General features: G+C 49.6%; 1 protein-coding gene across 2 annotated transcripts; it reads left to right on the top strand.

Moving 5' to 3' along the window:
- Positions 1 to 2,961: 2,961 nt before the first annotated feature.
- On the top strand, positions 2,962 to 25,827 carry RAB3D (RAB3D, member RAS oncogene family). Of its 2 annotated transcripts, XM_038770884.1 has the most exons (5): positions 2,962 to 3,060; positions 8,864 to 9,091; positions 17,860 to 17,978; positions 21,301 to 21,425; positions 22,140 to 25,827. In XM_038770884.1, the coding sequence occupies exons 2-5, from the start codon at positions 8,864 to 8,866 to the stop codon at positions 22,325 to 22,327; spliced, it is 660 nt and encodes a 219-aa protein (XP_038626812.1). In that variant the 5' UTR covers positions 2,962 to 3,060; the 3' UTR covers positions 22,328 to 25,827. The 2 variants fall into 2 exon arrangements, with proteins under 2 accessions (XP_038626812.1, XP_038626813.1); XM_038770885.1 differs by lacking the exons at positions 2,962 to 3,060; positions 8,864 to 9,091 and adding an exon at positions 13,410 to 13,669.
- Positions 25,828 to 26,871: the final 1,044 nt, after the last annotated feature.

The following is a 26,871-nucleotide window of genomic DNA, read 5'->3' on the forward strand; positions in this document are numbered from 1 at the left end:
CAGCCGGCTGTGAGCCTATCTTGGATTTAGGGGTCCTGAGGCAGCCCAAGTGCCTAGGGAACAGGGATTTAGAGCAGCTGCTGGTATACAGTTTGAACTCTGGACCAACATGGGTGAAACTACCCACCACTGGGGCAGTTTATCATCATCAATACTATATATTGAGCATCTACTGTATGCAGAACACTGTACTAAGCACTTGGTAAAGTGCACCAGAAGCCAAGTGCAGGATCCCTGCCCTCTAGAGGCTTTTACACTAATGGGGAGACAGGCAGACTTAAATATTTATGAACAATGGAATCAGGAGGAAGAACAAAGGTATAACAATAACATGAGTGCTAGGATGAGTTGAATAAATAATTGAATAATGCTGGGGATAGGAATAAGTACTAAGAGTAGCTGTTGGAGTGTCATGACTTGAGGTGTTGGGAATTAATTTTAGGAAAGCTTCAATCAATCATATTTACTGACACCTACTGTTCTCAAAGCACTGCAGGAGAATAATTTGTGAGGGTTAGAAGAAACAGTCCGTTTCCTCAAGGAACTTACGGTGTAGCAGGAGAAACGGACACCAAATAAATAGCAAATAAAATGAGAAAGTGCTTAAAAAGTAGATTATGTAAGTTGATATGTAGAAAAGTGCTACAGGTGGTTGTGAGAGCAGAAGTGCTGAGGGGGTAGTTGAGAGGATCTGACCAGAGGAGAAGAAACATTAATCAGGGGAATTCTCCTGAAGAAAGTGGGATTTGAAGATAGAGAGGGCGGCGGGTCTGGCGGATTTGAGGGGGACAAGAGTTCCAGATGCTCCGCAACATTGCCAAGATCCGCCCTTTCCTCTCCATCCAAACCGCTACCCTGCTAATTCAAGCTCTCATCCTATCCCGTCTGGACTACTGCACTAGCCTTCTCTCTGATCTCCCATCCTCGTGTCTCTCTCCACTTCAATCCATACTTCATGCTGCTGCCCGGATTATCTTTGTCCAGAAACGCTCTGGACATATTACTCCCCTCCTCAAAAACCTCCAATGGCTACCGATCAATCTGCGCATCAAGCAGAAACTCCTCACCCTGGGCTTCAAGGCTCTCCATCACCTCGCCCCCTCCTACCTCACCTCCCTTCTCTCCTTCTACTGCCCAGCCCGCACCCTCCGCTCCTCCACCACTAATCTCCTCACTGTACCTCGCTCTCGCCTGTCCCGCCATCGACCCCCGGCCCACGTCATCCCCCGGGCCTGGAATGCCCTCCCTCTGCCAATCCGCCAAGCTAGCTCTCTTCCTCCCTTCAAGGCCCTGCTGAGAGCTCACCTCCTCCAGGAGGCCTTCCCAGACTGAGCCCCTTCTTTCCTCTCCCCCTCGTCCCCCTCTCCATCCCCCCGTCTTACCTCCTTCCCTTCCCCACAGCACCTGTATATATGTATATATGGTTGTACATATTTATTACTCTATTTATCTATTTATTTATTTATTTTACTTGTACATTTCTATCCTACTTATTTTATTTTGTTGGTATGTTTGGTTCTGTTCTCTGTCTCCCCCTTTTAGACTGTGAGCCCACTGTTGGGTAGGGACTGTCTCTATGTGATGCCAATTTGTACTTCCCAAGCACTTAGTACAGTGCTCTGCACATAGTAAGCGCTCAATAAATACGATTGATTGATTGATTGATTGATTGACCAAGGGGGTCAAAGATGAGAAGGTCTGAGCAAAGTACAATTAGACCGTGATCTTGGGAGAAATAGGTGAAGAGAGCTGATAGGCAACGTGGGGAGAGTTCGTCGAGACCCTTGAAGTCAATGGTAAGGAGTTTCTGCTTGGCGTGAAAGGAAATGGAAGATTCGGTGTGCAGAACAGCATTTCAGATGGCAGCATGTAGTATAGCCGTAAGGGGGAGAGGTTGGAGGCTAGGAGCCTAGTGAAGAGGCCACTACGGTATTCCAAGGATAATCTGCAAACGTGAAAGCTGAAAAGCAGGAGTCAAGGATGACACCATGACTGCAGGCCTCCGAGCCAAGGGAGGAAAATGGTGTATCGTGGTGTTGTTCCTGGGAGCCTTAGGAGGGAGGGAAAGGTCTCTCAAGCTAATACAGTGCTTTGCACACAGTAAGTGCTCAATAAATATGACCGAACAGGGTGTGTCCAAGTGGGCAGGAAGAATTTAAAATAAAAATGAAACCTCCTCCCTAGGGGTCCTGAGTGTTTCCTAGTCCAGCCCGTGCTAGCCTCCATCTCCTGGGCAGGGAGGAGTACACTGGTCTGGGAGTCAACAGAACTGGGTTCTAATCCCTTCTCTGCCATTTGCCTGCTGTGTGACCTCGGGCAACTCTCTTGACTTCTCTGTGCCTTCTCATCTGTAAAAGGGGGATCAAATACCGGTTCTCCCTCCCCGTCAGGCTGTGAGCCCCGGGTGGGGCAAGGACTGGGCCAGCGCTTGGCACCTACCAAGCGGTGAACAAAGACCGCACGGGCTTTGGAGTCAGAGGCCAGGGGTTCAAATCCCTGCTCCGCCACTTGTCAGCTGTGTGACTTTGGGCAAGTCACTTAACTGCTCTGGGCCTCAGTTCCCTCATCTGTAAAATGGGGATTAAGCCTGTGAGCCCCACGTGGGACAACCTGATTACCTTGTATCTACCCCAGTGCTTGGCACACAGTAAGCGCTTAACAAATACCAACATTATTATTATTATTATTGCTGGAGCTGTGAAGTCCCTGGGGCACTTTTCCCCAGTCACCACCCCCTAACCTCTTCTTCCCTCTAAGGTGGGGAAAACGAGGTCTGTTGGGGGAAGGGGGAAAGAGCGTTGCGGGCGGTTCAGTCGCCCGATTCCGCGGTCCCTCCCAGCTGAGGTTGGGGGGGCGGAGAACCTTGGGGGTGGGCGGACACACCCTCCCCAGCCCTTCTTCCTCCTTCCCTCCTCCTCCTCCTCCTCCTCCCCAGCTTGGGCGGAGCTGATGTGCACAGAGCCCGGATCCCGGAGGTGAGCGTCGGAGCCGGAGCCGGGCCGGGCAGCGAGCCCTGCCAGGACAGCCCCGAAAACAGCCCCGTTGGCCCCTTCTTGCGAGGTAAAGCGCCGCTTTCAGGGAAGGATCGCCAGCCTCGGTGGCCCCGATCGATCAACTTTCCCGTCCCCTTTTGGAGGGAGCCGGGCAGAGGACAGGACAAGTGCGGGGAGGAAGCTTCTGGCCCGGGCCGGGGGTCGCGGGGGGGATCGCCCCTAGACCCAGATACCCACTCCGGCCAGATGAAGATGCGCCTATCCGACCGCGTTGGCCGGCCAACCGGGAAGGGAGCGGGGCAGGAAGGAACAGCTGCTCCTTATTGAGTTGAAGGGCTGAAGACACGGGGGTGGGGGGCACGCTGGAAAGGGGAAAGGGGCGAGGAGAGGGTCGGATCGGGCCCACGCGTGTATGAGGGGGAAGTCACTGGGTTTAAACCCAGTGGGGTGGCCCAGAGACAGGAAGTTCTAACATATGGGAGGTGGCGTGGTGGGTAGGGAGCAACTCTGCCCGATCTGCAGAGACCCCCCCACCCACCCGAAACCTTCTTCCCCATCGACCCCCGGCCCACGTCATCCCCCGGGCCTGGAATGCCCTCCCTCTGCCCATCCGCCAAGCTAGCTCTCTTCCTCCCTTCAAGGCCCTGCTGAGAGCTCACCTCCTCCAGGAGGCCTTCCCACACTCAGCCCCTTCCTTCCTCTCCCCCTCGTCCCCCTCTCCATCCCACCATCTTACCTCCTTCCCTTCCCCACAGCACCTGTATATATGGTTGTACATATTTATTACTCTATTTATTTATTTATTTTACTTGTACATTTCTATCCTATTTATTTTATTTTGTTGGTATGTTTGGTTCTGTTCTCTGTCTCCCCCTTTTAGACTGTGAGCCCACTGTTGGGTAGGGACTGTCTCTATGTGTTGCCAATCTGTACTTCCCAAGCGCTTAGTACAGTGCTCTGCACATAGTAAGCGCTCAATAAATACGATTGATTGATTGATTCCCCAACCCTGGTTCCCGAGCCTGCAAGACCTGGCTGCCCTCTGAGACAGGAGCGAGGTGGCGAAAAGCTGGCAGGGTGGATTTGGGTGGGGGCCCGAGGGAGGGATTGGCAGCAATGAGCCCCCTCCCTCCATTCCCGTGGAGGGGTGGACGTCGTTGGGGAGCGGGGAAGGGTGGGTTCCTGGGAGTTCTCCCCTATTTCTACTCCAGTCGTCGTCCCTGGGTTTCCAGGTCCCCCTCCTTGGGGCTAATCCCTCCTCTCCACCATATCCACGAGCGCCCAAATGGGGCTGCCCAGCTTAGGCTAGGCCCAGGGGAGAGCTGGCCCGGAATGGGAGGTGGAAGTGAAGGGGGATCGGAACCGTGGCGTCCTCCGGGCCCCTGAAACTCTAGTGGTTCTAGGTAATAGCCAGGCTGCTTTTTTGGGGTAGTGCCTCCCCGTGCTCTCTCTTCCCTTACCTCCCCCTCAGCTCCTGCTGACTGCTGACTGTGGCCACAATCAGATCAGAAACTCAACCAGAACCCGCAGCGGGGGAGGCAGGGAGGGAGACAAAGGGACAACATCTCCTTTGCTGGCCTGGGCCCCCGGTGGTCTTTACCCCCTGGCAAACACCCACAGCTCCTCACCGCTTCACCACCCCAAACCTAAGGCGATGAAGGTTGGAGCCAGAAGCTTCCAGGGGGAAACTCAGGCCACTCTCTCCTTGGATTAATGAACCTGGGTCAGGCTGGGCTACCCTGAGTGAGTCGGGCAACTTCAGATCCAGTGTCCTGAGTTGCTGAATGTGCAGCTGTTGGGTAGTCAGGATGCCAAAGTCCCCAGTTTGTGGTAAGTGAGTCCAGGTCTTCTCTGACATGACCAGTCTGCGTTCCTGACAGGGTTACAAATCCCTCCAACTCCTCATTGCACAAAGTATACCACAGGGGACAAGACAAACAGACTGGAAAGGTTCTAGCCTTCCCTTCCCCCCCCCAAAAAAAAACTCGTTATTCCGGATTGGAGCTGGGGCCAGAGAGCCAGGGGTTGTGATGGTGGCAGGACCCAGCATTGGTGTGAAAGAGGGCAGGGCAGCAGGCAGGAGGAACGGAAATGCCTGCTTGAATTTAAAAAGAGAAAGTTTCCAAGAACAACTCCCAAATATTTTCACGGAGAGTGGAAGAGAGGAAGCGCCAGGGTTACCGTGACAGTCATGTGTGTAGGGAGGGGGGGTAATGGGATGGGGGTGGGGGTAAAACTCCACTCATGGCTCAATTCAGTCTGTGGGTTTCAGTTTTTTTATTGAGGGGGTGGGAATATCTGAAGCTTGGCTGTCTCCCAACCTTCCTTCCCCCGAGGTCTATTCCCTTCCCTCTCAAGCGAGAACAGCAGAAGGTTGAGGAAGCCAGCTTCTCATAAGCCTCAGCAGCTTCCTTTGAGAGTCAGGAAAATGGGACTAATACCGTTTTTGTAACCAGTGGAGAAACTAAGGCACTGAGAGACAGAGGGGACAGCATAAACCTGTTCATAGAGTCTAGCTAGAACTGAAAAGGGAGGCTGTGAGTCCTGACTCCCAAACTCCCGCATTCCTTCACCTCTGGGAGCAAATCTGGACCCCAACATAGCTCATTCTCCTGTTCCGTTCCCAGAATGAGGAGGTCATTGGGGGAAAACATTAGAAACAAAATTGGAAGAAGTCTGGAAGTAAAATGTTCCCTCCTGCCCCAGCAAGGTTTTTTCTGGAGTTCTTCCCTCTTCGGCCCACCCTCCCATCCAGCCCTCTTCAATATGGACCCCTCCCCATCTGCAGGGCTGCACCAGGCTTGATAATAGTGAGACACCCATGGAGTCTCCCATCAGGGATGACGGATGACCCTGGGCAGGGGAGTTGATTCTAGTCCTACTGGCTTGTGTGGCTCCAACCGCACTGTCCCATCCCTGCTAGTCCCGTTCCCATTGGGGCATGGAATGCAATGAGAGAGTAGGCGGGCAGGAGTGCAACACATAGTGAAGTGCATGTGTGCTCTCTGCCTAAGCAGAACTGGGACTAGGATACCAGATCTCCTGGTTCCCAGAGCAGTGTTCTCTTTCCACTGAGCCAACACGGGGCTGCACCTCCCCTCTAGACTGTGAGCTCGTTGTGAGCAGGGAATGTCACAGTTTACTGTGGTACTTTCTCAAGTGCATAGTACAGTCCTCTGCACACAGTAACTGCTCAATCAATACAATTAAATGAATGAATGAATGCACCAGGCCTATTCGCGAAGGGAAAGGCAAGGATCGTAGCTCCATAACTGAGAAGTGCTTGTAGTTGTGATGAACCCATTAGGATACCTGCAATTAGAGAACATGGTCTTTCAAAAAGTGGCCCCTGAGTCTTCTGCTCTAATCTATCCCAGGGCTTTCCCGTTTTTTTCCTCCTCCCACTCCCCTCATTAACTATCTGTCCAGGATGGGCTCTCTGACCTTGTTGCCCAAGGGTGGAGAAGTAAGGGGGCCAGCTAAGTGTTTGTCTCTTGACCCAAGGGGAGGGAGACAGGAAGAGGGGAGAGAGAGAAGTCCCTCTAATCAGGACACAGCCCTTTTAACAAACAGAGGTGTCTACCCTTGAAGCCCTAGTCCTGGGGGAGGGGCCTCTCTGGGTTTCCAGCAGTTTATTCGGGAAGGGTTTTGGCTCCATCCTCTGCTCTTCTGCTGTTGTCAATGATCTGGAAGCCTCAAGTGGCTCAGGAGACCCAAGTCCTGTGAACTGGGTTCCCACTGTCTTATGTTTCAAAGGTGGCCAAGCGTGGGGATTCCTCTCCCCTCACGGGGGTCTCATGTTGCCTATTGCTCACCTCCTTCCCTTGACTGCAGTGAGGACCAGCTGGGAAGTTGGGTTAAGAGGGGAGCAGAGATTCAGCTCTGATTATTCCAGTGTGATGCTGGGGAGATGGGTGGAGCAGCTGGATGTTTTCTTTTGAAGCCGTCAACCTCCTTCATCACCTAGGAGGTATGGCAGGCAGGTGGGCTTCCACCCGGGCTGGACTTTAGGGTCCTGGGGTCACCTTGACACCCCTCGATTTAGCTGGCATTCTTGGGGGTTATTTGCTGTCATCCACTTCTCCAAACAGAGAGTCCGTCAGATGTTTCCTGCTGTCCATAGGAGCAGTTCAGCTGGAAAGCATTAGCAGATTCCCAGCTTTCCTTGGGTCACTTTCTCCCAGTCAAAACCCACTGGTGGGCCTTTCCTGCAAAGCCACAGGAGCCCCTTTCTTGGAAGACTTTTGGGGTCAGTCACCCATTTCCCTCTTTTGTGTCAGGGGAGAATATTACATGTCTGGGGTGGTTTAAGTGCCATCCTGCTGGTAGGCAGGACTGGATGAAAGTAAACAAGCCCTGGATTGGGAATTTTGGGATATTAGGCAGGGGTTTGGCTTGTTGTCCCCAGTGTCCCATGGAGAAATGGGGAGCGGGAAGAGGGAGTTAAATCTTGGAAGCATTTTCTTCTTTGGGAGGCTGCAGGAATCAGTGAGTGGAGAGGGGAAAAGGACTGGGAAGGTGCCCAGCCTGCAATGCAGCTGTGGGCAAGCACAAGCTGCCAAAGTCAATACCACAGTGCCACTTTCCCACTTTCCTGTATGGCCTGGGCTGGCCGGAGGCAGAGATGACTCAGAGCAGCAGATGATGGTTCCTGCCATTCCAGACTCCCTTCCACCAAACCCTGCCTCCTCAGGCCTCCCCCTTGTCCCAGGATCTCTGGCTAATCCGTGACTGAGCTGCAACCCCACCCCCCACCCTCAGGGCCAGAGTTCTGTTTGCAGCTCTTCCTAACAGTTCTCCGAGAAAGGCAATGGGGTGGGGGGTGGGGGGTCAGAGCAGAAGAAGCTAGGAGAGGTGACCAGGGTTGCCAGGAGTCCTGCTAGGATGCAGTACCATCCCACCCATGGAAAGCACCCTCTACGGTAGGCTTGGGAGTAGCGGCATGGGCTTGGAGCATTTGCCCTTTCCTCTCCATCCCAACTGCTACCACATTAATACAATCACTCATCCTCTCCCTCCTGGATTACTGCATTAGCCTCCTTGCTGACCTCCCAGCCTCCTGTTTCCATATGCACTCCAGTCCATACTTCACTCTGCTGCCTGGTTCATTTTTCCACAAAAACGTTCTGAACATGTCACCCCACTCCTCAAAAACCTCCAGTAGTTGTCTATCAAGCTCCATATCAAAAACTCCTCTCTATTGGCTTTAAAGCACTCCATCAGTTTGCACCCTCCTACCTCACCTTGCTTCTCTCCTGCAACCCAGCCTGCACACTTTGCCCCTCTAGAGCTAACTTTCTCACTGTGCCTTGATCTCGCCTATCTCACCACCAACCCCTAGCCCACCTTCCTGCCCACCTCCTGCCTCTGACCTGGAACACCCTCCTTCCTCTAATCGGACAGAAAATTACTCTCCCCAGCTTCAAAGCCTTACTGAAGGCACATCTCCTCCAAGAGGCCTTCCCAGGCTAAGCCACACTTTTCCTCATTTCCTACTCCCTACCCGCAAAGCACTCATGTATATATCTGTAATTTTATTTATTTGTATTGATGTCTGTTTTCCCTCTCTAGACTGTGAGCTCATTCTGGGCAGGGAATGTCACTGTTTATTGTTGTATTGTACTTTCCCAAGCACTTCGTACAGTAAGCTCAATAAATACGATTGAATGAATGAATAAATTGAGAAGGGGATCTTAGTACACAGTGAGTGCTCAATAAATACCCTTGATTGATTGGTTGAGTCAAACTGAACGTGCTTGGGGCTGTGAGAGAAAGTGTGTGTGTGTGTGTGTGCTTGTATGTACTCATGTACTCTCTGCAGTTTCAGTCCCTTACTGGACTGAAGAACCCTTGCCCCTTCCTCACCACAGATGGCCTCTGCCAATGATGCCCACCACCCCCAGAAAGATGCCGCGGACCAAAACTTTGACTACATGTTCAAGCTGCTCATCATTGGCAACAGCAGTGTGGGGAAGACGTCCTTCCTTTTCCGCTATGCAGATGACTCCTTCACCTCAGCCTTTGTCAGCACGGTGGGCATCGACTTCAAGGTCAAAACCGTCTACCGGAATGAGAAACGGGTCAAGTTGCAGATCTGGGTGAGTTTGAGAGGTCCGCCAATGGATAACCAAGGAGAGTAGTAGGAATATTGCTGTCTCCCCTCCACCTTTCCCTTCCTCCCCTGTCACCAAGGCTAATCTCTGGGATTTGAGCACCATGATATATGTGTGTGTGTGTGTGTGTGTGTGTGTGTGTGTGTGTGAGAGAGAGAGAGAGAGAGAGAGACAGACAGACAGACAGACAGACACAGGGGCAGCAGATCCTTAGAACATTCACCCCCAATTCCAGGGAAGGATGTGGGAAGGGTAGAAAATGCCAGCTTTGAAGCCATGTTCCTTCTGCGGAATGAGGGGTCAGGGTTGGGGAAGAAGAGGCTTTGCGATGATTTGAGCGCTGGGCTAACTGGAAGGGAGGAGCTGTTGAAATTCATCGTGGGTTGTTAGTGTGACTAGCTGAAGCAACCTCGAGACTTTGAAACAGTCTCATCCATCTGGGTTAGGATAGGTTGGATGAGAGGAGATTGTGAAGAATTCTGGGGTCTGGACATCTTAGATGGGTTGAGCCTTTCACCCGGGCTGTAAAACGAGCTCTAGAATTGGTTTTTCTTGGAGAAGCTTCAAGAGACACTTTTGGGTTTCAATTCTGAAGAAACAGCCCAATTGGACCTAATTGGTGATTTGGAGCTGAGTCAAGGTGGCAACTGTGGGAGGGAAGTAGAGCCCTAGGACAGGTGGGGACTTTAGCGAGATGATGCTGTTGGAGGCTGGAGAGCGCAGGATGGGAGAGTCAGGCCGAGGCATCGGGGATGGGAAGGGGGTGGTGAGAGGAGGCGCAAAAGGAGAGCAAATGCTGGAATTATCCAGAAATTCTGCCGTGGGAGGCCTGTGCCTGTTATAGTCTGGGGATCCGCTCTGGCCAGGTGACTTTGTGGACCCTTTACCGCCTCCCACTTCACTTCAGCTGACTTTTGTGGGGTTTGGTGGCAGGGATTTTGCTTTGGCTTGGTGCGCCGAGGGCCCTGACCCCACTCAATCAATCAACAGCATTTGTTGAGCATTTACCATGTGCCGAGAACTGTACTAAATGCTTGGGATAGAATGGAGTTGGTAGGCACGATCCCTACAAACTGTTGACAGTCTACAGGAGACATTGCCAACTCTCTGACCTCACGGGCTGGCAGCTTCTCCCAAATGCCCCATTCTGATGTGAGGTAGAATTACCCAGGGAGTCCATATCAGAGGTCAGATCAGGCCATTTCTACCTCGGGTTGGCTCACAGCTCTGGGATTTGAGATCTAAGCCTGAGTCAGATCTACAGTCTGTCCAGCCCAGAATACTGACTCTGCCAGCACTTCTGGATGCTGGGAAAGAACAATGTCCTCAGAGTTATGGATGGACTATCATGCCTCACTTTCCCCTCTACGTCCCTAACTTTCCCTTTAGGAGCCCAGAATGGATTGCTTGCCCATGAATATTTCCACCCCCTTCTCAAACCTGTCCATCTTGTCTGCTTTCACAACTTCCTGTGGGAACAATTTCCATCTGCCGGGTGAAGGAGTAGGTCCTTCTGTTTGGTTTTAACGTTACTCTGTTAAGTTTCAGTCAGTGCTGTGGTGGGATTTGGGGAAAAAGAATAGTGTGCTCACCTAGTCCATCTCTTTCAGGAGAAACAGTGTGGTCTAGTGGAAAAAGCACTGGCCTGGAGGTCAGAGGATTTGGGCTGTAATCCTGGCTCTGGTACTTGTCAGCTGAATGACTTTGGGCAAGTCACTTAACTTCTCTGTGCTTCAGTTACCTCATCTGTAAAATGGGGATTAAAAACCTGTGTCTGATCTGATTATCTTATGTTAATTAATAATAGTATTTAAGTGCTTACTATGTGTCGAACACTGTTCTAAGCACTGGGGTGGATACAATCTAATCAGGTTGGACACGGTCCCTATCCCTATTTTACAGATGAGGTAATTGAGGCCCAGTGAAGTGACTTGCCCTAGGTCACACAGTAGACATGTGGCGGGGTCAGGATTAGAACCCAGGTCCTCATCGGTTCTATCCTAGCACTTAGTACAGTGCTTGACACATAGTAAGTGCTTAAACACCACTGTTAGGCTGATGATGGTTTTGTAAACCTCAATCCTGTCTCCTTCAACCTGTGTCTTTTCAGAGTGAAATCTTGACCCTTTTGTTCTCTTCTCATCTGGAAGCTTCACCCTCTGGTCATCTTGCCCTTTTCTGTACCTGGATTTGGAGTTGCCTACTAGCAGGGGTGCTTAAGTCAGTCAGTGCTATTTATTGAGTGCTTGCAATGTGCAGAGCACTGTACTAAGCACTGGGGAGAGTACTTAAGGTGGAAGGAACTCCCCTTCCCTAAACCCCTCAGAGCAGTTCCCCGACAGGTGGGGGTGGGTGCTGTGAGGTTCTGATGATCTGGGATCAGTTGCAGCTGAGACCAGGCTCTCCCTGGGGCTCAGCAAACAAGGCAATCAGGGTTCCTGGCCACCACAGATGCTTCTTGGTGACAGCTGGCGTGGCCATTCAAGGTTTCCAGGTTCCATTCACCTCCTTAGAGCTCCGGGTCACCATGGTAACTGGATGGCTGAGCCAAGTGGTTCTGCTGAGTGGCTCTTCCAGGGACACGGGAGGCCGGCTGTTGACGTCCGGGTGACTCACCAATCAGGAAATGTTTCGACACTGTTTCCACAGCTGGGAAGGCGGCCGGTGGGGTTCACAACCTTCCCCCTCCTACCCCTGTAAAAATACTCCTTTTTTTTTTTTCTTTCAGTGAGACCCTAGTTGCAAGCTGGGTGCCTGGCTTTCATCCCTACCCCTTTCCTCCATTGCTCTCTCTCCCTTTCCTCCCTTCCCCCTCCCAACCCACACTAGTCAAGCAAGTTGAACCTATCCTTGATTTTAATGGATAAATCAAGGAAGGCAAAAGACAGGCCAGAACCTCTGTCTCCATCACCTGAATTCCATTCCTATTAGGAGTTCACCCAAGGATCAAGTCTGTTACAATTTAAGAGATCTTTGTCCTAGTTAGGATCTGGGGGTGTGGGGGCTAAGCTACTTTATAAATGTCCAGCTCTGTGCCGGATGCCCCACTGGTTTGGGCCTGCAGGTTATTACCCAGCCCATACAGGACTCTAGTGCCATTAGCTACTTTCTCACCGAGTCTATTTGTGGAGAGGCTATTGAGTTCTCTGGGGGCTTTCGGTGGCAAGAGAAGGAGCATTTTTGTAGGGCGAGGGGGCAAGGGCTTGGAAGTAGGACAGGAAGCATGCTGGGTGGTGCAGTTTGGTGGGGCAGAGGCAGGGAGCACGAATGATGCCATTAGGGAGTCAGAAGGTCAGGAGTTCTAATCCCAACTCTTCCACGTGTTTGCTGTGTGACCTTGGGCAAGTCACTTAACTTCTCTGGACCTCAGTTACCTCATCTGTAAAATGGAAATTGAGACTGGGAGCCCCATGTGGGACAGGGACAGTGTCCAACACGATCTGCTTGTATCCACTCCAGCGCTTAATACAGTGCTTGGCACATAGTTAAGCGCTTAACAAATACCATCATTATTACTATTAGCATTCGCTTGCCCACTTCCCCCAGCCGCCCGGCTCTGATCCCCCCTTGTTCCCACAGCCCAAATTAGAAATCCACACCCATGGCACCTGCCCCCACTTCCAGGATCATTTTCTTAACTCCTAAGAAGACCCCTAGATGATTTTCCTGGTTAGTTTCCACATATTCTGGAAGAGTCAGAGACCAAGTAATAGAGCCCTGCAAGGCCCAAGAAGCTGGGGTTTAGGCAAGGCCTGGCCAAGCCTGATCTGTCCGCACTTGTTCTGGTGGGGTGGCACATGCCTGGCTTACTTTGAGCTCCTGGACCTTCTGCCCAGGGACTGTATGTTGGCGTGGCAGTATCAGAGCCATCATGCTTTCTGGGGGCAGCTGGGGGACAGAGGGAAGGATGCAGGCCATAGGAGCTAGCTCCATGGTGGGGCAAAGGCTTGGAACCAAGAAGGTGGAGCTAGTGGTTTTGCCCCATCTCTTTTTGGGCTCAGTGGGCAGTTACAGATAGACCCCTCCATCCCTGCCCCACCCCTTGAAGCGGGAGAGGAACCAGTGGTGAAGCCAAGATGGCGATGCCACATCTGTCTTCTAGTGGCCAGGAGGAGGAAGAGAATGATGTCCCCACTTCTCAGGTCCTCACCCAGGACCGGGCATGGATGGCTTCCTCCGCCCCTGCCCCGGGGCCTCACGGGGAGGGGCCATCCGCCCGCCACACCTCTGTTCAGGCAGTTGGAGGGGTCTACCGGGGGTTCGCCCCTTGGAGCCCCAGCAGGCCCACAAGTGTACCTCCACCACCCCTGGGCTAGGGTTTGTAGCAGAGGCCGCTGGCCCACTCAGCCAGAAGGCTGCATGGCAGAGCAGCACGCATGCCACCCCCTGGGGAGCCTGCACTGCAACTGCCCCCGAGCACCGTTCCCCACCTCGGACCAGGCAGAGGCCCGAGCAGCCTGGGTGGGCCAGGAGGACCAAGCGGGGGCAGGGGGAGCCGCCCGCATCCGGCCCGGCGAAGAACCCCAAAGCAGCAGTGGAGGAGGAAGAGGAGGAGAAGCACCAGTGAGTACCTTTTCCTTCCTCTTCCTCCCCCTCCCTCCTTCCCCTGTCTTCCCTCCCTCCCCTTCTTTTTCTCTCCCCTGCTCTTTGACTCCTTTCCCACCCTCTTGGTCCCCAGAAGCACTGCCCCCAATGCTGCCCCAGGAGCACACCGCCCCTGGGCTCCAACTGGAAAGTTGGCACTTGTGGTGGTTCATCCCCTTCTGCCTTTCCACAGCCGGAGAAGGGCTCTGCTCTCCGATGATGTTTTCTTCTGCTTTTTCCATCATATTCATGTTCAAGTAGGCCATCTTGGCCGATGTTCAAAGAAGTGAACACAGGTGTTACCTTGTTATTCTGCCACCTTTCTTGGCCTCGACCCATTCCCAGAATTTCTCTACAAGTCCAGCAGAATGGAGGCTGTACTGGAGGTCTTGGTAGACTCTTGCCAAATTAATTCCTGAGACAGACCCTATTATGCTCTTCCCCACCCTTCTCTGAGATCTGGAATAATACATAATTTAGCTATATCAATCCCCTTCTAGACTGTAAGCTCGTTGTGGTCAGGGAGGGGGTCCACCACCTCCATTATACCGTACTCTCCCAAATGCTTAGTACAGTGCTCTGCAGACAGGAAGCGCTCAATAAATTCCATTGATTGGTTGTTTGATCTGGAGCTACTTCTCCTATTCTTACTGGAGAACATAAAGCCAAATTGGTCCTTAATAATGTGTATGCAGTTACTTTATGCCAAGCACTGTTACTAAGTGAGGTAGATGCGATGCAATCAGATTAGACACCGTTCCCTGTCGCCCATGGAGCTCACAGTCTAAGGGGGAGTGAGAATGGGTCTTTAATTCCCATTTTACAGATGCACAGAGAAGTTAAGTGACTTGCCCAGAGTCACACAGCAGACAAGCGGTGGGGTCAGCATTAGAACTCAGGGCCTGTGCTTTTTCCACAAGACCATGCTGCTTCTCTAGCAGAGAATCCCTACTGGCCTCTCTCCAGTGTCTCCTCTATGTGACTGAAAACGTAGGCCAGGCCCTTTACAAAATGAGGGTGCCCTGTTCGCCATGTCCAGTCTTGGTCAGGGGCAAATTCTGGCCCAACAGTGTGGTAGTTCAGGTCACACTTCTTGCCACACCTCCAGCTCCCTGCCCCTCCCTACCCTGCTCCATCTCCCTCAGTGGAAAGAGCCCGGGCTTGGGAGTCAGAGGTCATGAGTTCTAATCCCAGCTCCGCCACATGTCTGCTGTGTGATCTTGGGCAAATCACTTAACTTCTCTGAGCCTCAGTTACCTCATCTGTAAAATAGGGATTAAGACTGTGAGCCCCATGTGGGACAACCTGATCACCTTGTATCCCCCCCAGCACTTAGAACAGTGCTTCGCACATAGTAAGCGCCTAACAAATGCCATTATTATTATCCCCTCGCATCCCTTGGCGGGGGGCAGCAGAGGAGATCACTGTTCGAGGGGCCGAGATCACTGTTCATCAGGGAAGGGGAGTTGAGCCTGTACACCCCTCCTCCACATCTTCCTTCCCTGTTTTCTGATTGGTGACAGTGTGTTCCCATCGGCATCATCCATGCCATAACTAACTGCCGAACCTGGGAACGAAGCTCAGGTGAGTCAACAACTGCTGCTGGTTTCAGGCATCTTCAACCGAGATTCTCCAGTCCCAACTTGCTGAGTTCAGCTCAGAACCTGCCTGTGGGCCCAGAGCAGCCCTTCCCTAGGGCCACTCAGTGACCCAATGAACAACTTTGGGGTATATACCCTATTAAAATGACCTGTCATCGGAGAAGAAAGAGTAAGGATGGAATTTTAGAATTGGGTTTGGTAACACATTCCCAGCATGCCTAGCCCACCCGCCACCGAACCAGAAGAAACCCTTGTTCTCACAGCAGGTGGAAGGCGAGTGGATTTTGTTCCCACTAGAGGTGGAACCTGCAGGTGGAGAGTGGCCCTCCTCCCAAGATTGGCACCAGCTCCCTTGGGGGGTGGAGGGGTCACAGTCTAAGTAGAAGGGAGAACAGGTATTTAATCCCCATTTTACAATTGAGGGAACTGAGGCACAGAGGGTGTCCAGCGCTTAGAACAGTGCTTTGCACATAGTAAGCGCTTAACAAATGGCATCATTATTATTATTATTATTAAGTGAAGTGACTTGCCCAGGGTCACACAAGCAAGCAATTGGCAGAGGCAGGATTAGAATCCAGGTCCTGTGCTCTTTCCACTAGACCACCCTGCTTCTCAACCTCTGGAAAGGGGCCACTGGAAAGTGGAGACTAGCTTTTGGGGGTAGATGCCACCTCTCACCTCCTGTTGGCAGGACACCATTATTGCCTCCTTTTTCCCGTCCCTAGACTTCCTGAGGGCCAGAGGCTCTTGCCCCTGGACCCCAGTAAGGGTGAGCCATCCACCCACCTCATCCTTGGTCCTCCCAGGCAACCAGGGGATCCTCTTGGGACGCCGTGGAGGTCAGAGCTCCAGCCAAGGAGCCCGTGAGGCTGCAACTCCTTGCCGCTGGCCTGTGGCCCCCACCATTCGAGTAGCAGAAGGCTCCAGCTCTGGCTCCGATGTTGCTCGCACGGTGGCAGCGGCAGGCCCTGGGCTTTAAGCCAGAGCCACAGCCCCAGAACTCTGCCCCTGCCACTTCCCCTAGGGCAGTCATTCAGTCAGTCGTATTTATTGAGCACTTACTGTATGCAGAGCACTGTATTAGGCACTTGGGAGAGTAAAACATAACGATAAATGAACACATTCCCTACCCCCAATGAGCTTACAGTCTAGAGGGGGAGACAGGCTCTGGCTCTGGAGCCCCGTGAGTGGGGGAAAAAATTGCAGCAGCAGCAGTGAGTCCCTTGTCCCCATCCATTCTCCCTTCTCCCCCTCCCTATCCTTTCCCTTCCCCTCTAACTCCCTTTCTCTTTTTTCCTCCCTCTCCCTAATCAATCAATGGTATTTATTGAGCACTTACAGGGTGCAGAGCACTGTACTAAGCACTTGAGAGAGGACAATACAATAGAGTTGATAGACACGTTCCCTGCCCTCGAGGAGCTTATACAATCTACTCGGGGAAGCAGGGACTAACACTCTTTACCTCCCTCATCTTTTGATGCTCTGTAGCCTTCTCGCCTCTCCCCACCCCATCGTCCCCAACCGCCGCTCTTTTCCAGGTTGGCGTCCCTGTTCCCCATTGCCACTTATTGGCAAATACAACCAATTTTGGGGTGTTTACACTATTGAGTGATTTGTAATTGGAGAAGAGAGAGTGGCATCGCCCCTGCTCAGGGGTGCTCCGGATAGGAACTTGTCATATTCTCTGGCTGGCAGCGCCTCCCTTAAGCATGGCCAGGGGACAGGCCAGTGAGGGTCAGGAGCCACACGAGCTCAGCCCGAAGTCACAAGTGGGTTGCTGCCCTGCCCTTGTCCTTCTCTTATCCCATCTCCAGTCCTGCTGAGTGTAGACCAGAGATGGGGTGTGGAGCAGTTACCACGGCAACGCAGAGCGCATCCAAGGCTTTTGACATAAGTCTGCTTTAATAGCAGGGCTGTGGGCGTCAAGCTGTTAAGAGGTTGCCTGATTTCTCTGGCTTCAGGAGTGTGAGTGTGTGTGTGTGTGTTTGTGTGTGTGTGTGTATGTGTTTAAGCATTTGAGTGCAGAAGAGGCCTTATTTCCCTGTAATAAAATTTTAAAACCCAGGAGCGGTAGACACGCTAATGGCCCCTTGGAAATTTTCCCCTCCATTTCGTGACTGGAAAGCCAGCCTGTTGCTAGTGCCTGGCTCTCTTGAGGCAACCTTTCCGGACAGCTATTCCAACGTATCAACTGCACTTTCTGCTCCGGTTCCCCACTGCCTCAAATAAAAATCTGAGAAAGGAAAGTGGTGCTCCTCTGTCCACCTGGCCCAGCCCCTTTCTCCTTGGGAAAACAAATTACAGAACTAAAATCCCATGAGGTCTGAAATGCCTCCCTGGTCAGTCTGGCGGAGGCTGCTTTCAGGCTGCTGAGTGCTCCCAAATTGGAAACGTCTGGGAATAGGCTGCCTGCCCTTGATGGCAAATGGGGCATCTTATGGGTTGATTCCGGGGTGGGTCATTTGGCCAGTCTGAAGCCTGGTAGACTGGAGGAGGGTTTCCCCTTAAGGTGGCATAGGACTCAATACCCATCTGACTCGTCTAACTTTTGGTGTCTGTGTTTCGAAGGATACCGCAGGACAGGAGCGTTACCGGACTATCACCACGGCGTACTACCGAGGGGCCATGGGCTTCTTGCTGATGTATGACATTTCCAACCAGGAATCTTTCAATGCCGTCCAGGACTGGTGAGACTACTTTCCCACCATCAGTAGAATTGACTCCTTTCAGCTCAGCTCCACTTCCTGGGCCTGGCTATCCTAAGCCACGTCAGGTTCTCCAAACCCAGTGGAATCATCCTCCAGAATGGGGTAGGAAGAGAAATGGGGGGAGGGGGAGGGGGCAGCCCGGATATGGGGAGCTGAAGGGAGAGAGACGTGAGGTAATTCAGTTCTAGGCCTTCCTCAGGATTCCATGTGGCCAGCGACTTTATTTAGCGAGAGGCTGGGGCTCGATTCTCCTCACTGCAGGTCTTCCGCTCTCCTGCTTGAGAGTTCAGTGGTAGTAGTGATGGTATTTATTGGGCACCCACTGGGTGCAATGCACTATACTGAGTGCTTGGGAAAATGTTCAGCAGAAAGAACTGACATGTGCCCCTCTCACAGGGAGCTTAAACTTTAATGGGGAACAGACATAAAAACATTGTCAGAGTCATCAAAATAAATACATTGCATGCTCAGTTGAACAAACATATAGATATACAAGTGCTGTGGATGAATATAAATAAGTACATAAGTGCTAGCTATAGTATTGGGTTACATGACTCAGGGTGTTGGGAATTAATTGGGGAGGTTTGGAGGAGGTGAGATTTTAAGAGGGCTTTAAATATAATAATTGTAATAATCATGGTATTTGTTGAGCGCTTACTATGTGCCAAGCAATATACTAAGTGCTGAGGTAGATATAAAATCATCAGGTCCCATATGGGGCTCCAAGTAGGAGGGAGAACAGGAATTGAATCCTCATTTGCAGATGAGGAAGCTGAGGCACAAAGGAGTTAAGTGTCTTGCCCAAGGTAATGCAGGAGGTATGTGGCAAAGCCCGTATTAGAACCCAGGTCCTCTGATTTTCAGGCCCAGGCTCTCTCCACTTGGGCATGCTGCAAATATGGGGATCTGAGGAGTCTTTCAGAATTGGGGGAAGGGGTAGAGAGAATTACAGGTTTGGGGAACAACCTGGGTGAGGGATCGGAGGTGGGAAAGGCCAAGGGTGAGGTCCAGTTTGAAGGTTGGCTTGGGAGGAGTAAAGAGGGCAAGCTGGAGAATAGTGGGCAAAGAGAGCAGGTGGGTAAGGTGCGGAGAGCCTTGAAGTTCAAGACCATGACTGTTGCCAGTTTGAAGGGATCGTCACAGTTCTAACTTGAAAATGTGCAAACCATTTTCTGTACATCCAGGGTGAAAAGCTGGTCAGAATGGGTCCTGACAGGGCAGCGGGCCTTGCCCAACCTGTCCCCTGGAGGCATAAGAGTATGCCCATTGCTCTCATCAGTTGCTCCAGATGTTTAACTCCCTCCTCAAACCCCCGGCCCCCCTGCCTCCCCCATCCCTGGCCCCTAATGACCTGGCCACCCACTTTATTGGGAAAATTGACACTATCAGGCATGATCTCCCTAAAATCTCTCCTGCCTTTCCCCTGTCCCTCCCCCACCCACTTCAACTCTCCCATCTTTGCCAACAGTATCTCTAGAGGTGATCTCCTGCCTTCTCTCAAAATCCACCCCCTTCACCTGCACAACCGACCCCATTCCTTTGCGCTTTATCAAAACGCTTGCCTCCTCCCTTCCTCCCTCCCTAAGTGCCCTGCCATCTTCACTGTTCACTCTCCAGTGGCTTCTTTCCCACTGCTTTCAAACATGCCCATGTCTTCCTATCCCCAAAAAATCCTCCTTTGTCCCCCACGGCTCCCTCCATTTATCACCCCATCTCTCTCCTACCATTCCTCGCCAAACTCTTCAAGCAAGTTGTCTACACCCACTGTTTAAAGTCCCTCTCCTCCAATTCTCTTCTTGACCCCCTCCAGTCTGGCTTCTGTCCCCTTCACTCCACAGAAACCGCCCTCTCAAAGGTCACCAATGGTCTCCTGCTTGATAGATCCAATGGCCACTCCTCCATCCTAATCCTCCTCGATCCCTTAACTACCCTCAGCACTGTCGAGCACCCCCTTCCCTGGAAACATTATCCAACCTCGGCTTCACTGATACTGTCCTCTCCTGGTTCTCCTCCTATCTCTATGGCTGCTTACTCTCAGTCTTTCACGGGCTCCTCCTCTGCCTTTCACCCCCTAACTGTGGGTTTCCCTCCAGGTTCAGTTCTGGGTCCCCTTATATTCTCTATCTACACCCACTCCCTTGGAGAACTCATTCACTCCCATGGCTTCAACTACCACCTCTATGTGGGCAATACCCAAATCTACATCTCCAGCTGTGATCTCTTTCCCCCTCTGCAGTCTCGCATTTCCTCTTGCCTTCAAAACATCTCTATTTGGATGTCCTCCCCTCCCCTCATACTTAATATGTCTAAAACAGAACTCTTTATCTTCCCACCCAAACCTTGTCCTCTCCCTGACTTTCCCATCACTGTAGTCAGCACCACAATCCTGCCTGTCTCACAAGTCCAAAACCTTGGCGTTATCCTTGACTCCTGTCTTTCATTCAACCCATTACTAAATCCTGGCGGTTCAACCTTCACGAAGTTGCTAAATCCACCCTTTCCTCACCATCCAAACTGCTACCATGTTAATCCACTTATCCTATCCCACCTTGATTAGTGTATCAGCCGCCTTGCTGACCTCCCTACATCCTGTCTCTGCCCCACTCCAGTCCATACATACTAGGCTCTGCTGCCCAGATCATTTTTCTACAAAAACGTTCAGGCCATGTTTTCCCACTCTTCAAAAAAACTCCAGTGGTTGCCCATTTACCTCCTCATCAAACAGAAACTCCTCACCATTAGTTTTAAAGCACTCAATCGCCTTGCCCCCTTTTATCTCACCTCACTACTCTCCTATTACTACCCAGCCCACATACTTTGCTCCTGTAATGCTAACCTTCTCACTGTCCCCCGATCTCATCTATCTCACCACTGACCTCTTGCCCACATCCCACCTCTGGCCTGGAACGTCCTTCCTCCTGATATCCAACAGACAATTATCCTCCCCCCCACCCCAAAAGCCTTATTGAAGGCACATCTCCTCCAAGAGGCCTTCCCTGACTGTCCTCCTTTCCTCGTCTCCCACTTCCTTCTACATCACCCTGACTTGCTCCCTTTACTCATCCCCCTTCCCAGCCCTGCAGTACTTATGTACACATCTATAATTTATTTATGTTAATGTCTGTCTCCCCCTTTAGACTGTAAGTTTATTGTGGGCAGGGAATGTGTCTTATATTGTACTCTCCCAAGCACTTAATACAGTGCTCTGCACACAGTAAGCGCCCAATAAATGCTATTGACAGACAGATTGAAAAGAGAAGAAAAGCAATAACTGTGCACTGATTTCTGTTCTCTCCCTTAGGGCAACACAGATAAAGACTTACTCTTGGGATAATGCCCAAGTGATTCTCATAGGGAATAAGTGTGACCTGGAAGATGCGCGGGTGGTCCCCACAGAGGATGGAAAGCGACTTGCTGATGATCTAGGTGAGGGCTGTTTGGGTCCCCCAGTTACAGAAATGATTGGGAGCATTGCCCTTCCAGTCTTTGAATGACTTTCCCATTTGGGAATTACACAGCTAAATACTGTCTTGGTTGCCTAAGCCAGATGGGTCACAGGCAACGGTGGAAATAATGTGGGGGGGGGAGGATACAGAACACGTAACTCAGTCTTGACAAGAGTCAGCGGTCTCCATTCCCACCACTGGCTCTAGGGCAGATAGTGCCTTACTATCCCATCCCAAGAGGGGTGAAAAAGCAGGACCAGCCCATTGTGTATTTGAAGGTCTCTTCATTGGAGACCGCCACTTACTTACTTGTTGTGTGACCTTGGAAAAGTGACTTCACTTCTCTGTACCTCTGTTTCTTCACCCATAAAATAATTATGGTATTTAATAACTATGATATTAAGCACTTACTATGGGCCAAGCGCTTTATTAAGTACTGGGGTAGTTGCAAGATAATCAGGTTGGACATGGTCCCTGTCCCACATGGGGCTCATAATCGAAGTAGGAGGGAGTAGGATTTAATCCCCATTTAACAAATGAGGAAACTGAGGCACAGAGAAGTGAAGTGACTTGCCCAAGGTCACAAGGCAAATAAGTGGCCAAACTGGGATTAAATGGGAGTTAAAGACCTGTCTTTCCCACTTGTATCCCTAAAACCAAATCAATGGACTATCTTTTCCTTTCTCTCTCCCAGGCTTTGAGTTTTTTGAAGCGAGTGCCAAGGATAATATCAATGTGAAGCAGGTTTTTGAGCGCCTGGTGGACATTATATGCGAGAAGATGAATGAGAGCCTGGATGCCAACTCCACAATGGTCAGCAACAACAAAAGCCCCTCCCTCAGCGAGACCCCACCTCCTCAGGCAAGCAGCTGTGCCTGCTAGATAACAACTTGAACTTTCAACCTCACCGCTTCACCCATCGTGCTTTCTTGTCATACAGCAGGAGCAGTGAAGGCCTAAAGAAAAAAAAAATCTATCTTTTAGCCAGTAAAGATGTCTTGAATCCAAAATTCTCTTCTTGCCACTCTCTCCTCTTTGGGTGGGGTCGGGAAGGGTGGTCCTCCATTTAGTTACTTATGACAGTAGCACTGGATTTCCCTGCAGGCAACTCCTTGTGAAGTATTAGAACTAAGCACGAGGTCTCAGAGATTCAGCATTCCTCGTCAGCATTTATGTTTTTCACTCCCTCTAGCATGATTCATTTTCACTTGTGGTCTTGCAACTGAGGTTTGGCAACTAGCTTGTTTAAAAACGGAGGCAATGGGAGAAGGGAAGAAACAGAGAGACACATCTTGCAGTCACTTTAGTGTAATGAGATTCGCCTCCAACAAAGCAGCTGCCGATGGAGGCTCCTCCTATTTCTGTTGTTAGCAAAAGGGCTTAGGACCCCTGGGAGAATTCAGGGCAATGCTCTCAAGCAGCTCCCCTGGCCTACTCCCCCCCATCCCCACAACTTCTGGAGTCCTCTAAACTACAGAGGCAGAAGTCCTAGTTGTTTCCCACCCAAGTCTGAGTTTAGGCCCCAGATTAGATAGGAGGGAAGCTTGCATTGGAGCTCTCCGTTGCTGCCTTGGTGAGAGAGCATTCCATTGGCCATGGGCTCTCTGTCCTTTAAATTGCAGCTAAAATATTACCCTCACGGGCAGGAGCTGCATGAATAATCATCCCAGACATCTTATACCATTATGCAAATCTACAGGATGAAAAATTACAGTTTTCTTGGAAGGGGAAGCTTATGGCAAGAGCAGAGCATCTGGCTTCAAGCCAAGAAATCAGCCTAGTTTATCCACAAACACTGGGAATTCAATCCTTCCCACAAACAACAGGAATTCAACCCTTGTCCATTTCCTATTTCTACTCTTGTCAAAAGCCTTCCCTGATTCACTGACGTGAGTGTTCAGCAAACTTAGAATGAGTCCAGCCTGCTGAACTGGGATGTTTATTTTCTTCCACCTTTTTCCACGGTTGTAAAGCTATGAGTTCAGTGTGATCCTTTTTTACTCTTCCTCCATCTTCAGTGCTTGCCATTGCCTAAGAGCGTTGCAATAAACCTTTTTCTAGAGCACGTTTTGGGATAACCCTTCCTCCTGAATAGAAATGTATATAAGATGCAGGCATCCGTGGTAAAATTGGCATTTTTATAGGGAAAAATGATTTCCCCAACTTGACCCCCAAAGTGCCTTTTAAATGATCAGAAGGGCCGCCTGTTTGTTTTCTTGTCATATTACAGTTCCGTGCCTTTGCAAAGGAAAAAAAACGATGTCTTCTTACTTCATTTTTGTTCAACCCTTGTCTGTCAGCATTCCACATGATTGGGGGAAAAGTTAAATGTTTCCTTTATGGATGTGATTTATTTTGGAATTATGGCGGGGGGGGAGGGGGAGAAAGGGGAAAATTCAAGACACTGTGTACCATATATAATTATTGAATTCTCTGTTTAACTTTTTGTTTAAAGCAAAATGGATCTTATTTAACTTGAAACACAGGAAGTAACATTTTAAATGCATTGTCTGTCTCTGCATACTGCTTTAAAAATCCCTTTGAGGACTTTTGGGCAACAGACAGGTTGTTTTGGTCACCTTTGCATCCTCAAAAAGGAACTGTTCCGATAATGTGCCTTGCTCATTATATATTTGCAATTCCGAGGGAGTTTTTAAGTTAACGAGATTAGGTCTGATTAGAGAAAATTTCATCGATAGGCATGGTCCTGATCAATGTGAGGAACTTTGATTTATTTTGAAATTAAAATTTAAATATCTGCCCTGCCCTATATTCAGCTGGCATCTGGGGAAAGAGGGTCAGGAATTTGGAAAAGGTTACAACCAAGAGATGGAGTTGGAGTGGGAGAATTATTTCTAAGGAAACTTTAGAAGTGGTTGGCAAATGATGTAGAAGATGTTTTGTCACCTAGGGAGAAGGCAGGCTGTTTGGGGTCTTGTCTGTTTATTCATTTTCTAGATGCGGCATACATACCTATATTTCAAATATTTTAAACACCTAATACATTGACATAGACCAAGGGAATGGAAACTTAGATTATATTACAAGTGACCTTGTGCGCTGATTTAACCAAAACATTGGGCTGTTACTTATGCCTTCTTTAGATGCCCCATCTATTTGCAGAGACCCCCTCAGCTACATTTTCACAACTGCTATTATGGCATATTTTAAACCCTGCTAAATAGTTTCAGCTTACACTTACCCAAGAATAACAGTTTCTGGAGTAAATCACCAGGTTTGCTGTTCTCCTGTTGGAATTGAATGGTGTAATGCTAAGATGGGCTGAGTTGTTGGGGAAAAGGAACAGTTAAGGTTTTCTAGGTTAAGGTTTAGCAGGCCTTAATGACAAATTTTTAATTGTCAGGAATTGGTAGTGGTTTCCCTCTTCGTACTGTGGTCTGTATTTTGACCTATTAAATCAGTAGAGCAATCGTCCCTAAGGGAAAGACATAATTTAGCTGCAGAACAGAGATGCTTTTTCTGGAGGGATTTTTGAGCTAAACAGTCTTATTTGTCATAGTGTTCATGTAGAAAATTGGGCTTTAAATGTCCCCCAGGTCCACTATGCTGTTTGCAACAGTTTACCCATTTTGAGAAAAGTTTGAAGTTGTAGGAGAATTGTCTCATCATCAGATATCAAAACTCGATTCGTTTTAAGTAGAAAAATAGTTTTTTTTTTAAAAAAAGCATGATTTCCAAATAAAGAAATGCTTTCGAGATCTGAACCAGATACCTCCCATAATACGACAAGAGAGCTGGGCTCATCCATTTTACATCTGAAAAATTCACGTGAAACAGACTTGTAGGTTTTCTTTTTTGAGATTTTGAAAGTACATGCAACTCAAGAGATTTTGCTGTGGTATGTGATACAGTCCTGGAGAACTTGTATTTGTCTTTGCCTTATTACTGTTGGCTGCCTGGTTGCCTATAAATGCCTTTGGTAGGGATTTCTGACGTTACTGAGAGAGATTTTGCTGTGGTATGTGATTACAGTACTGGTGAACTTGTATTTGTCTTTGCCTTATTACTGTTGCCTGCCTAGATGCCTATAAATGCCTTTGGTAGGGATTTCTGACTTACTGAGGTTGTCCATTCTGCTGCTTTTTCCTGCCATTTCAACTCATTTCAAAGTTGCCATAACTGTGCTGTTCTAAAAATCAAATGTTGGCTAAATCATGCTTCTGAATGTTTATACTCCCAAGCGCTTAGTACAGTGCTCTGTACACGGGCACTCGATTGATCTGATAATTTTGCGAACCTCAGAGACACTACTGGATGCTACTTTATGTCATGTAATTTATATTGTTATATGTAGTTCTTAAATGTAAAGAATACTGAGAAGAAAATTCCTTTGAAAATGTTAAAGTCAATATGCAGAAAAACGTTTGCTTTTGTCTTTTATTTCCATGACAAAAAATATACAGTAAAGTGGACTTGAATGTGAGTTTCCAAGGTCACGCTCCAAATGAAGAACCATAAGTCTGAACAGAAATGAAGGTGCCTCTGACTCTGGGGGCTGAGGGGAGTTGGGGTGGGGGGTCGGGGGGTGGGAGGGAGGGAGGTTCTAGTGGTTAAAACACTACCAGAAAGTCCAAACTTCTAGATTGTATTCTTAGCCTTGATACCAATGAGGTGTGTGCAAACTCCAATGAATCACTTCCCCTTTTCTGCCATGTGAAAAGTAGATTTGATCATCTGACCAGAGCAGATATCTGACCCTGAGCAGATATATTTACAAAAATAGTCCAATGACTTGGAGGAAAAAATAATAACAAAATATAATAATGGCCTTAATACCAAATTACTCATAGAGCTTAGAGATTGTTTTGGTGACAAAGCCCTTCTAAAATCACATCTCCTCCGGGATGCCTTCCTAGATTCATTTCTCATCTCCCTTGTTCAAATTCCCCAGCTGCCACTTCTGCTCTGACTAAATCTCTCCTTAGTATTTCAACACCAACAGTATTTATTGAGCGCTTACTGTGTTCAGAGCACTGTACTAAACACTTATGGGCAAGGAACGTGTCTGCCAATTCTGTTGTACTCTCCTGAGAGCTTAGAACAGTGCTCTGCACCTAGTAAATGCCCAGTGAATACCACTGATACCTTCCATGCCTTATCACTTAATCACTCATTCATGTACATAGCCCCTTTTTCTTCTACCTAATTTATTTTACTGTCAGTCTCCCCAGCTTGACTCTACGCTTCTTGAGGGCATGGCTTCTCTCTGCTTTATGGTATGCTACCAGGCATTTAGTACAGTGCTTTATACCCAGGAGACACTCCGTAAATATTATTGATTCTGCTTCTTTGAAATCCCAGGAGGTAGGGAGACTAATAATGGCCGGGTTGTGCCTGCATTAAGTTTTTCTATTTTCATTAGAAAAGTTCTATTTAAATGTGAATAAAAACATGAAATCTCCTAA

The sequence above is a fragment of the Tachyglossus aculeatus genome, chromosome X2 (genome assembly GCF_015852505.1).
Source record: "Tachyglossus aculeatus isolate mTacAcu1 chromosome X2, mTacAcu1.pri, whole genome shotgun sequence".
Classification (NCBI taxonomy): domain Eukaryota; kingdom Metazoa; phylum Chordata; class Mammalia; order Monotremata; family Tachyglossidae; genus Tachyglossus; species Tachyglossus aculeatus.

Coding starts and splice junctions, on each gene's coding strand:
- RAB3D (XM_038770884.1), top strand. CDS start 8,864: ATGGCCTCTGCCAATGATGCCCACCACCCCCAGAAAGATGCCGCGGAC. Junction 17,979..21,300: donor TTCAATGCCGTCCAGGACTG/GTGAGACTACTT, acceptor TCTCTCCCTTAG/GGCAACACAGATAAAGACTT. Junction 21,426..22,139: donor GCGACTTGCTGATGATCTAG/GTGAGGGCTGTT, acceptor TCTCTCTCCCAG/GCTTTGAGTTTTTTGAAGCG.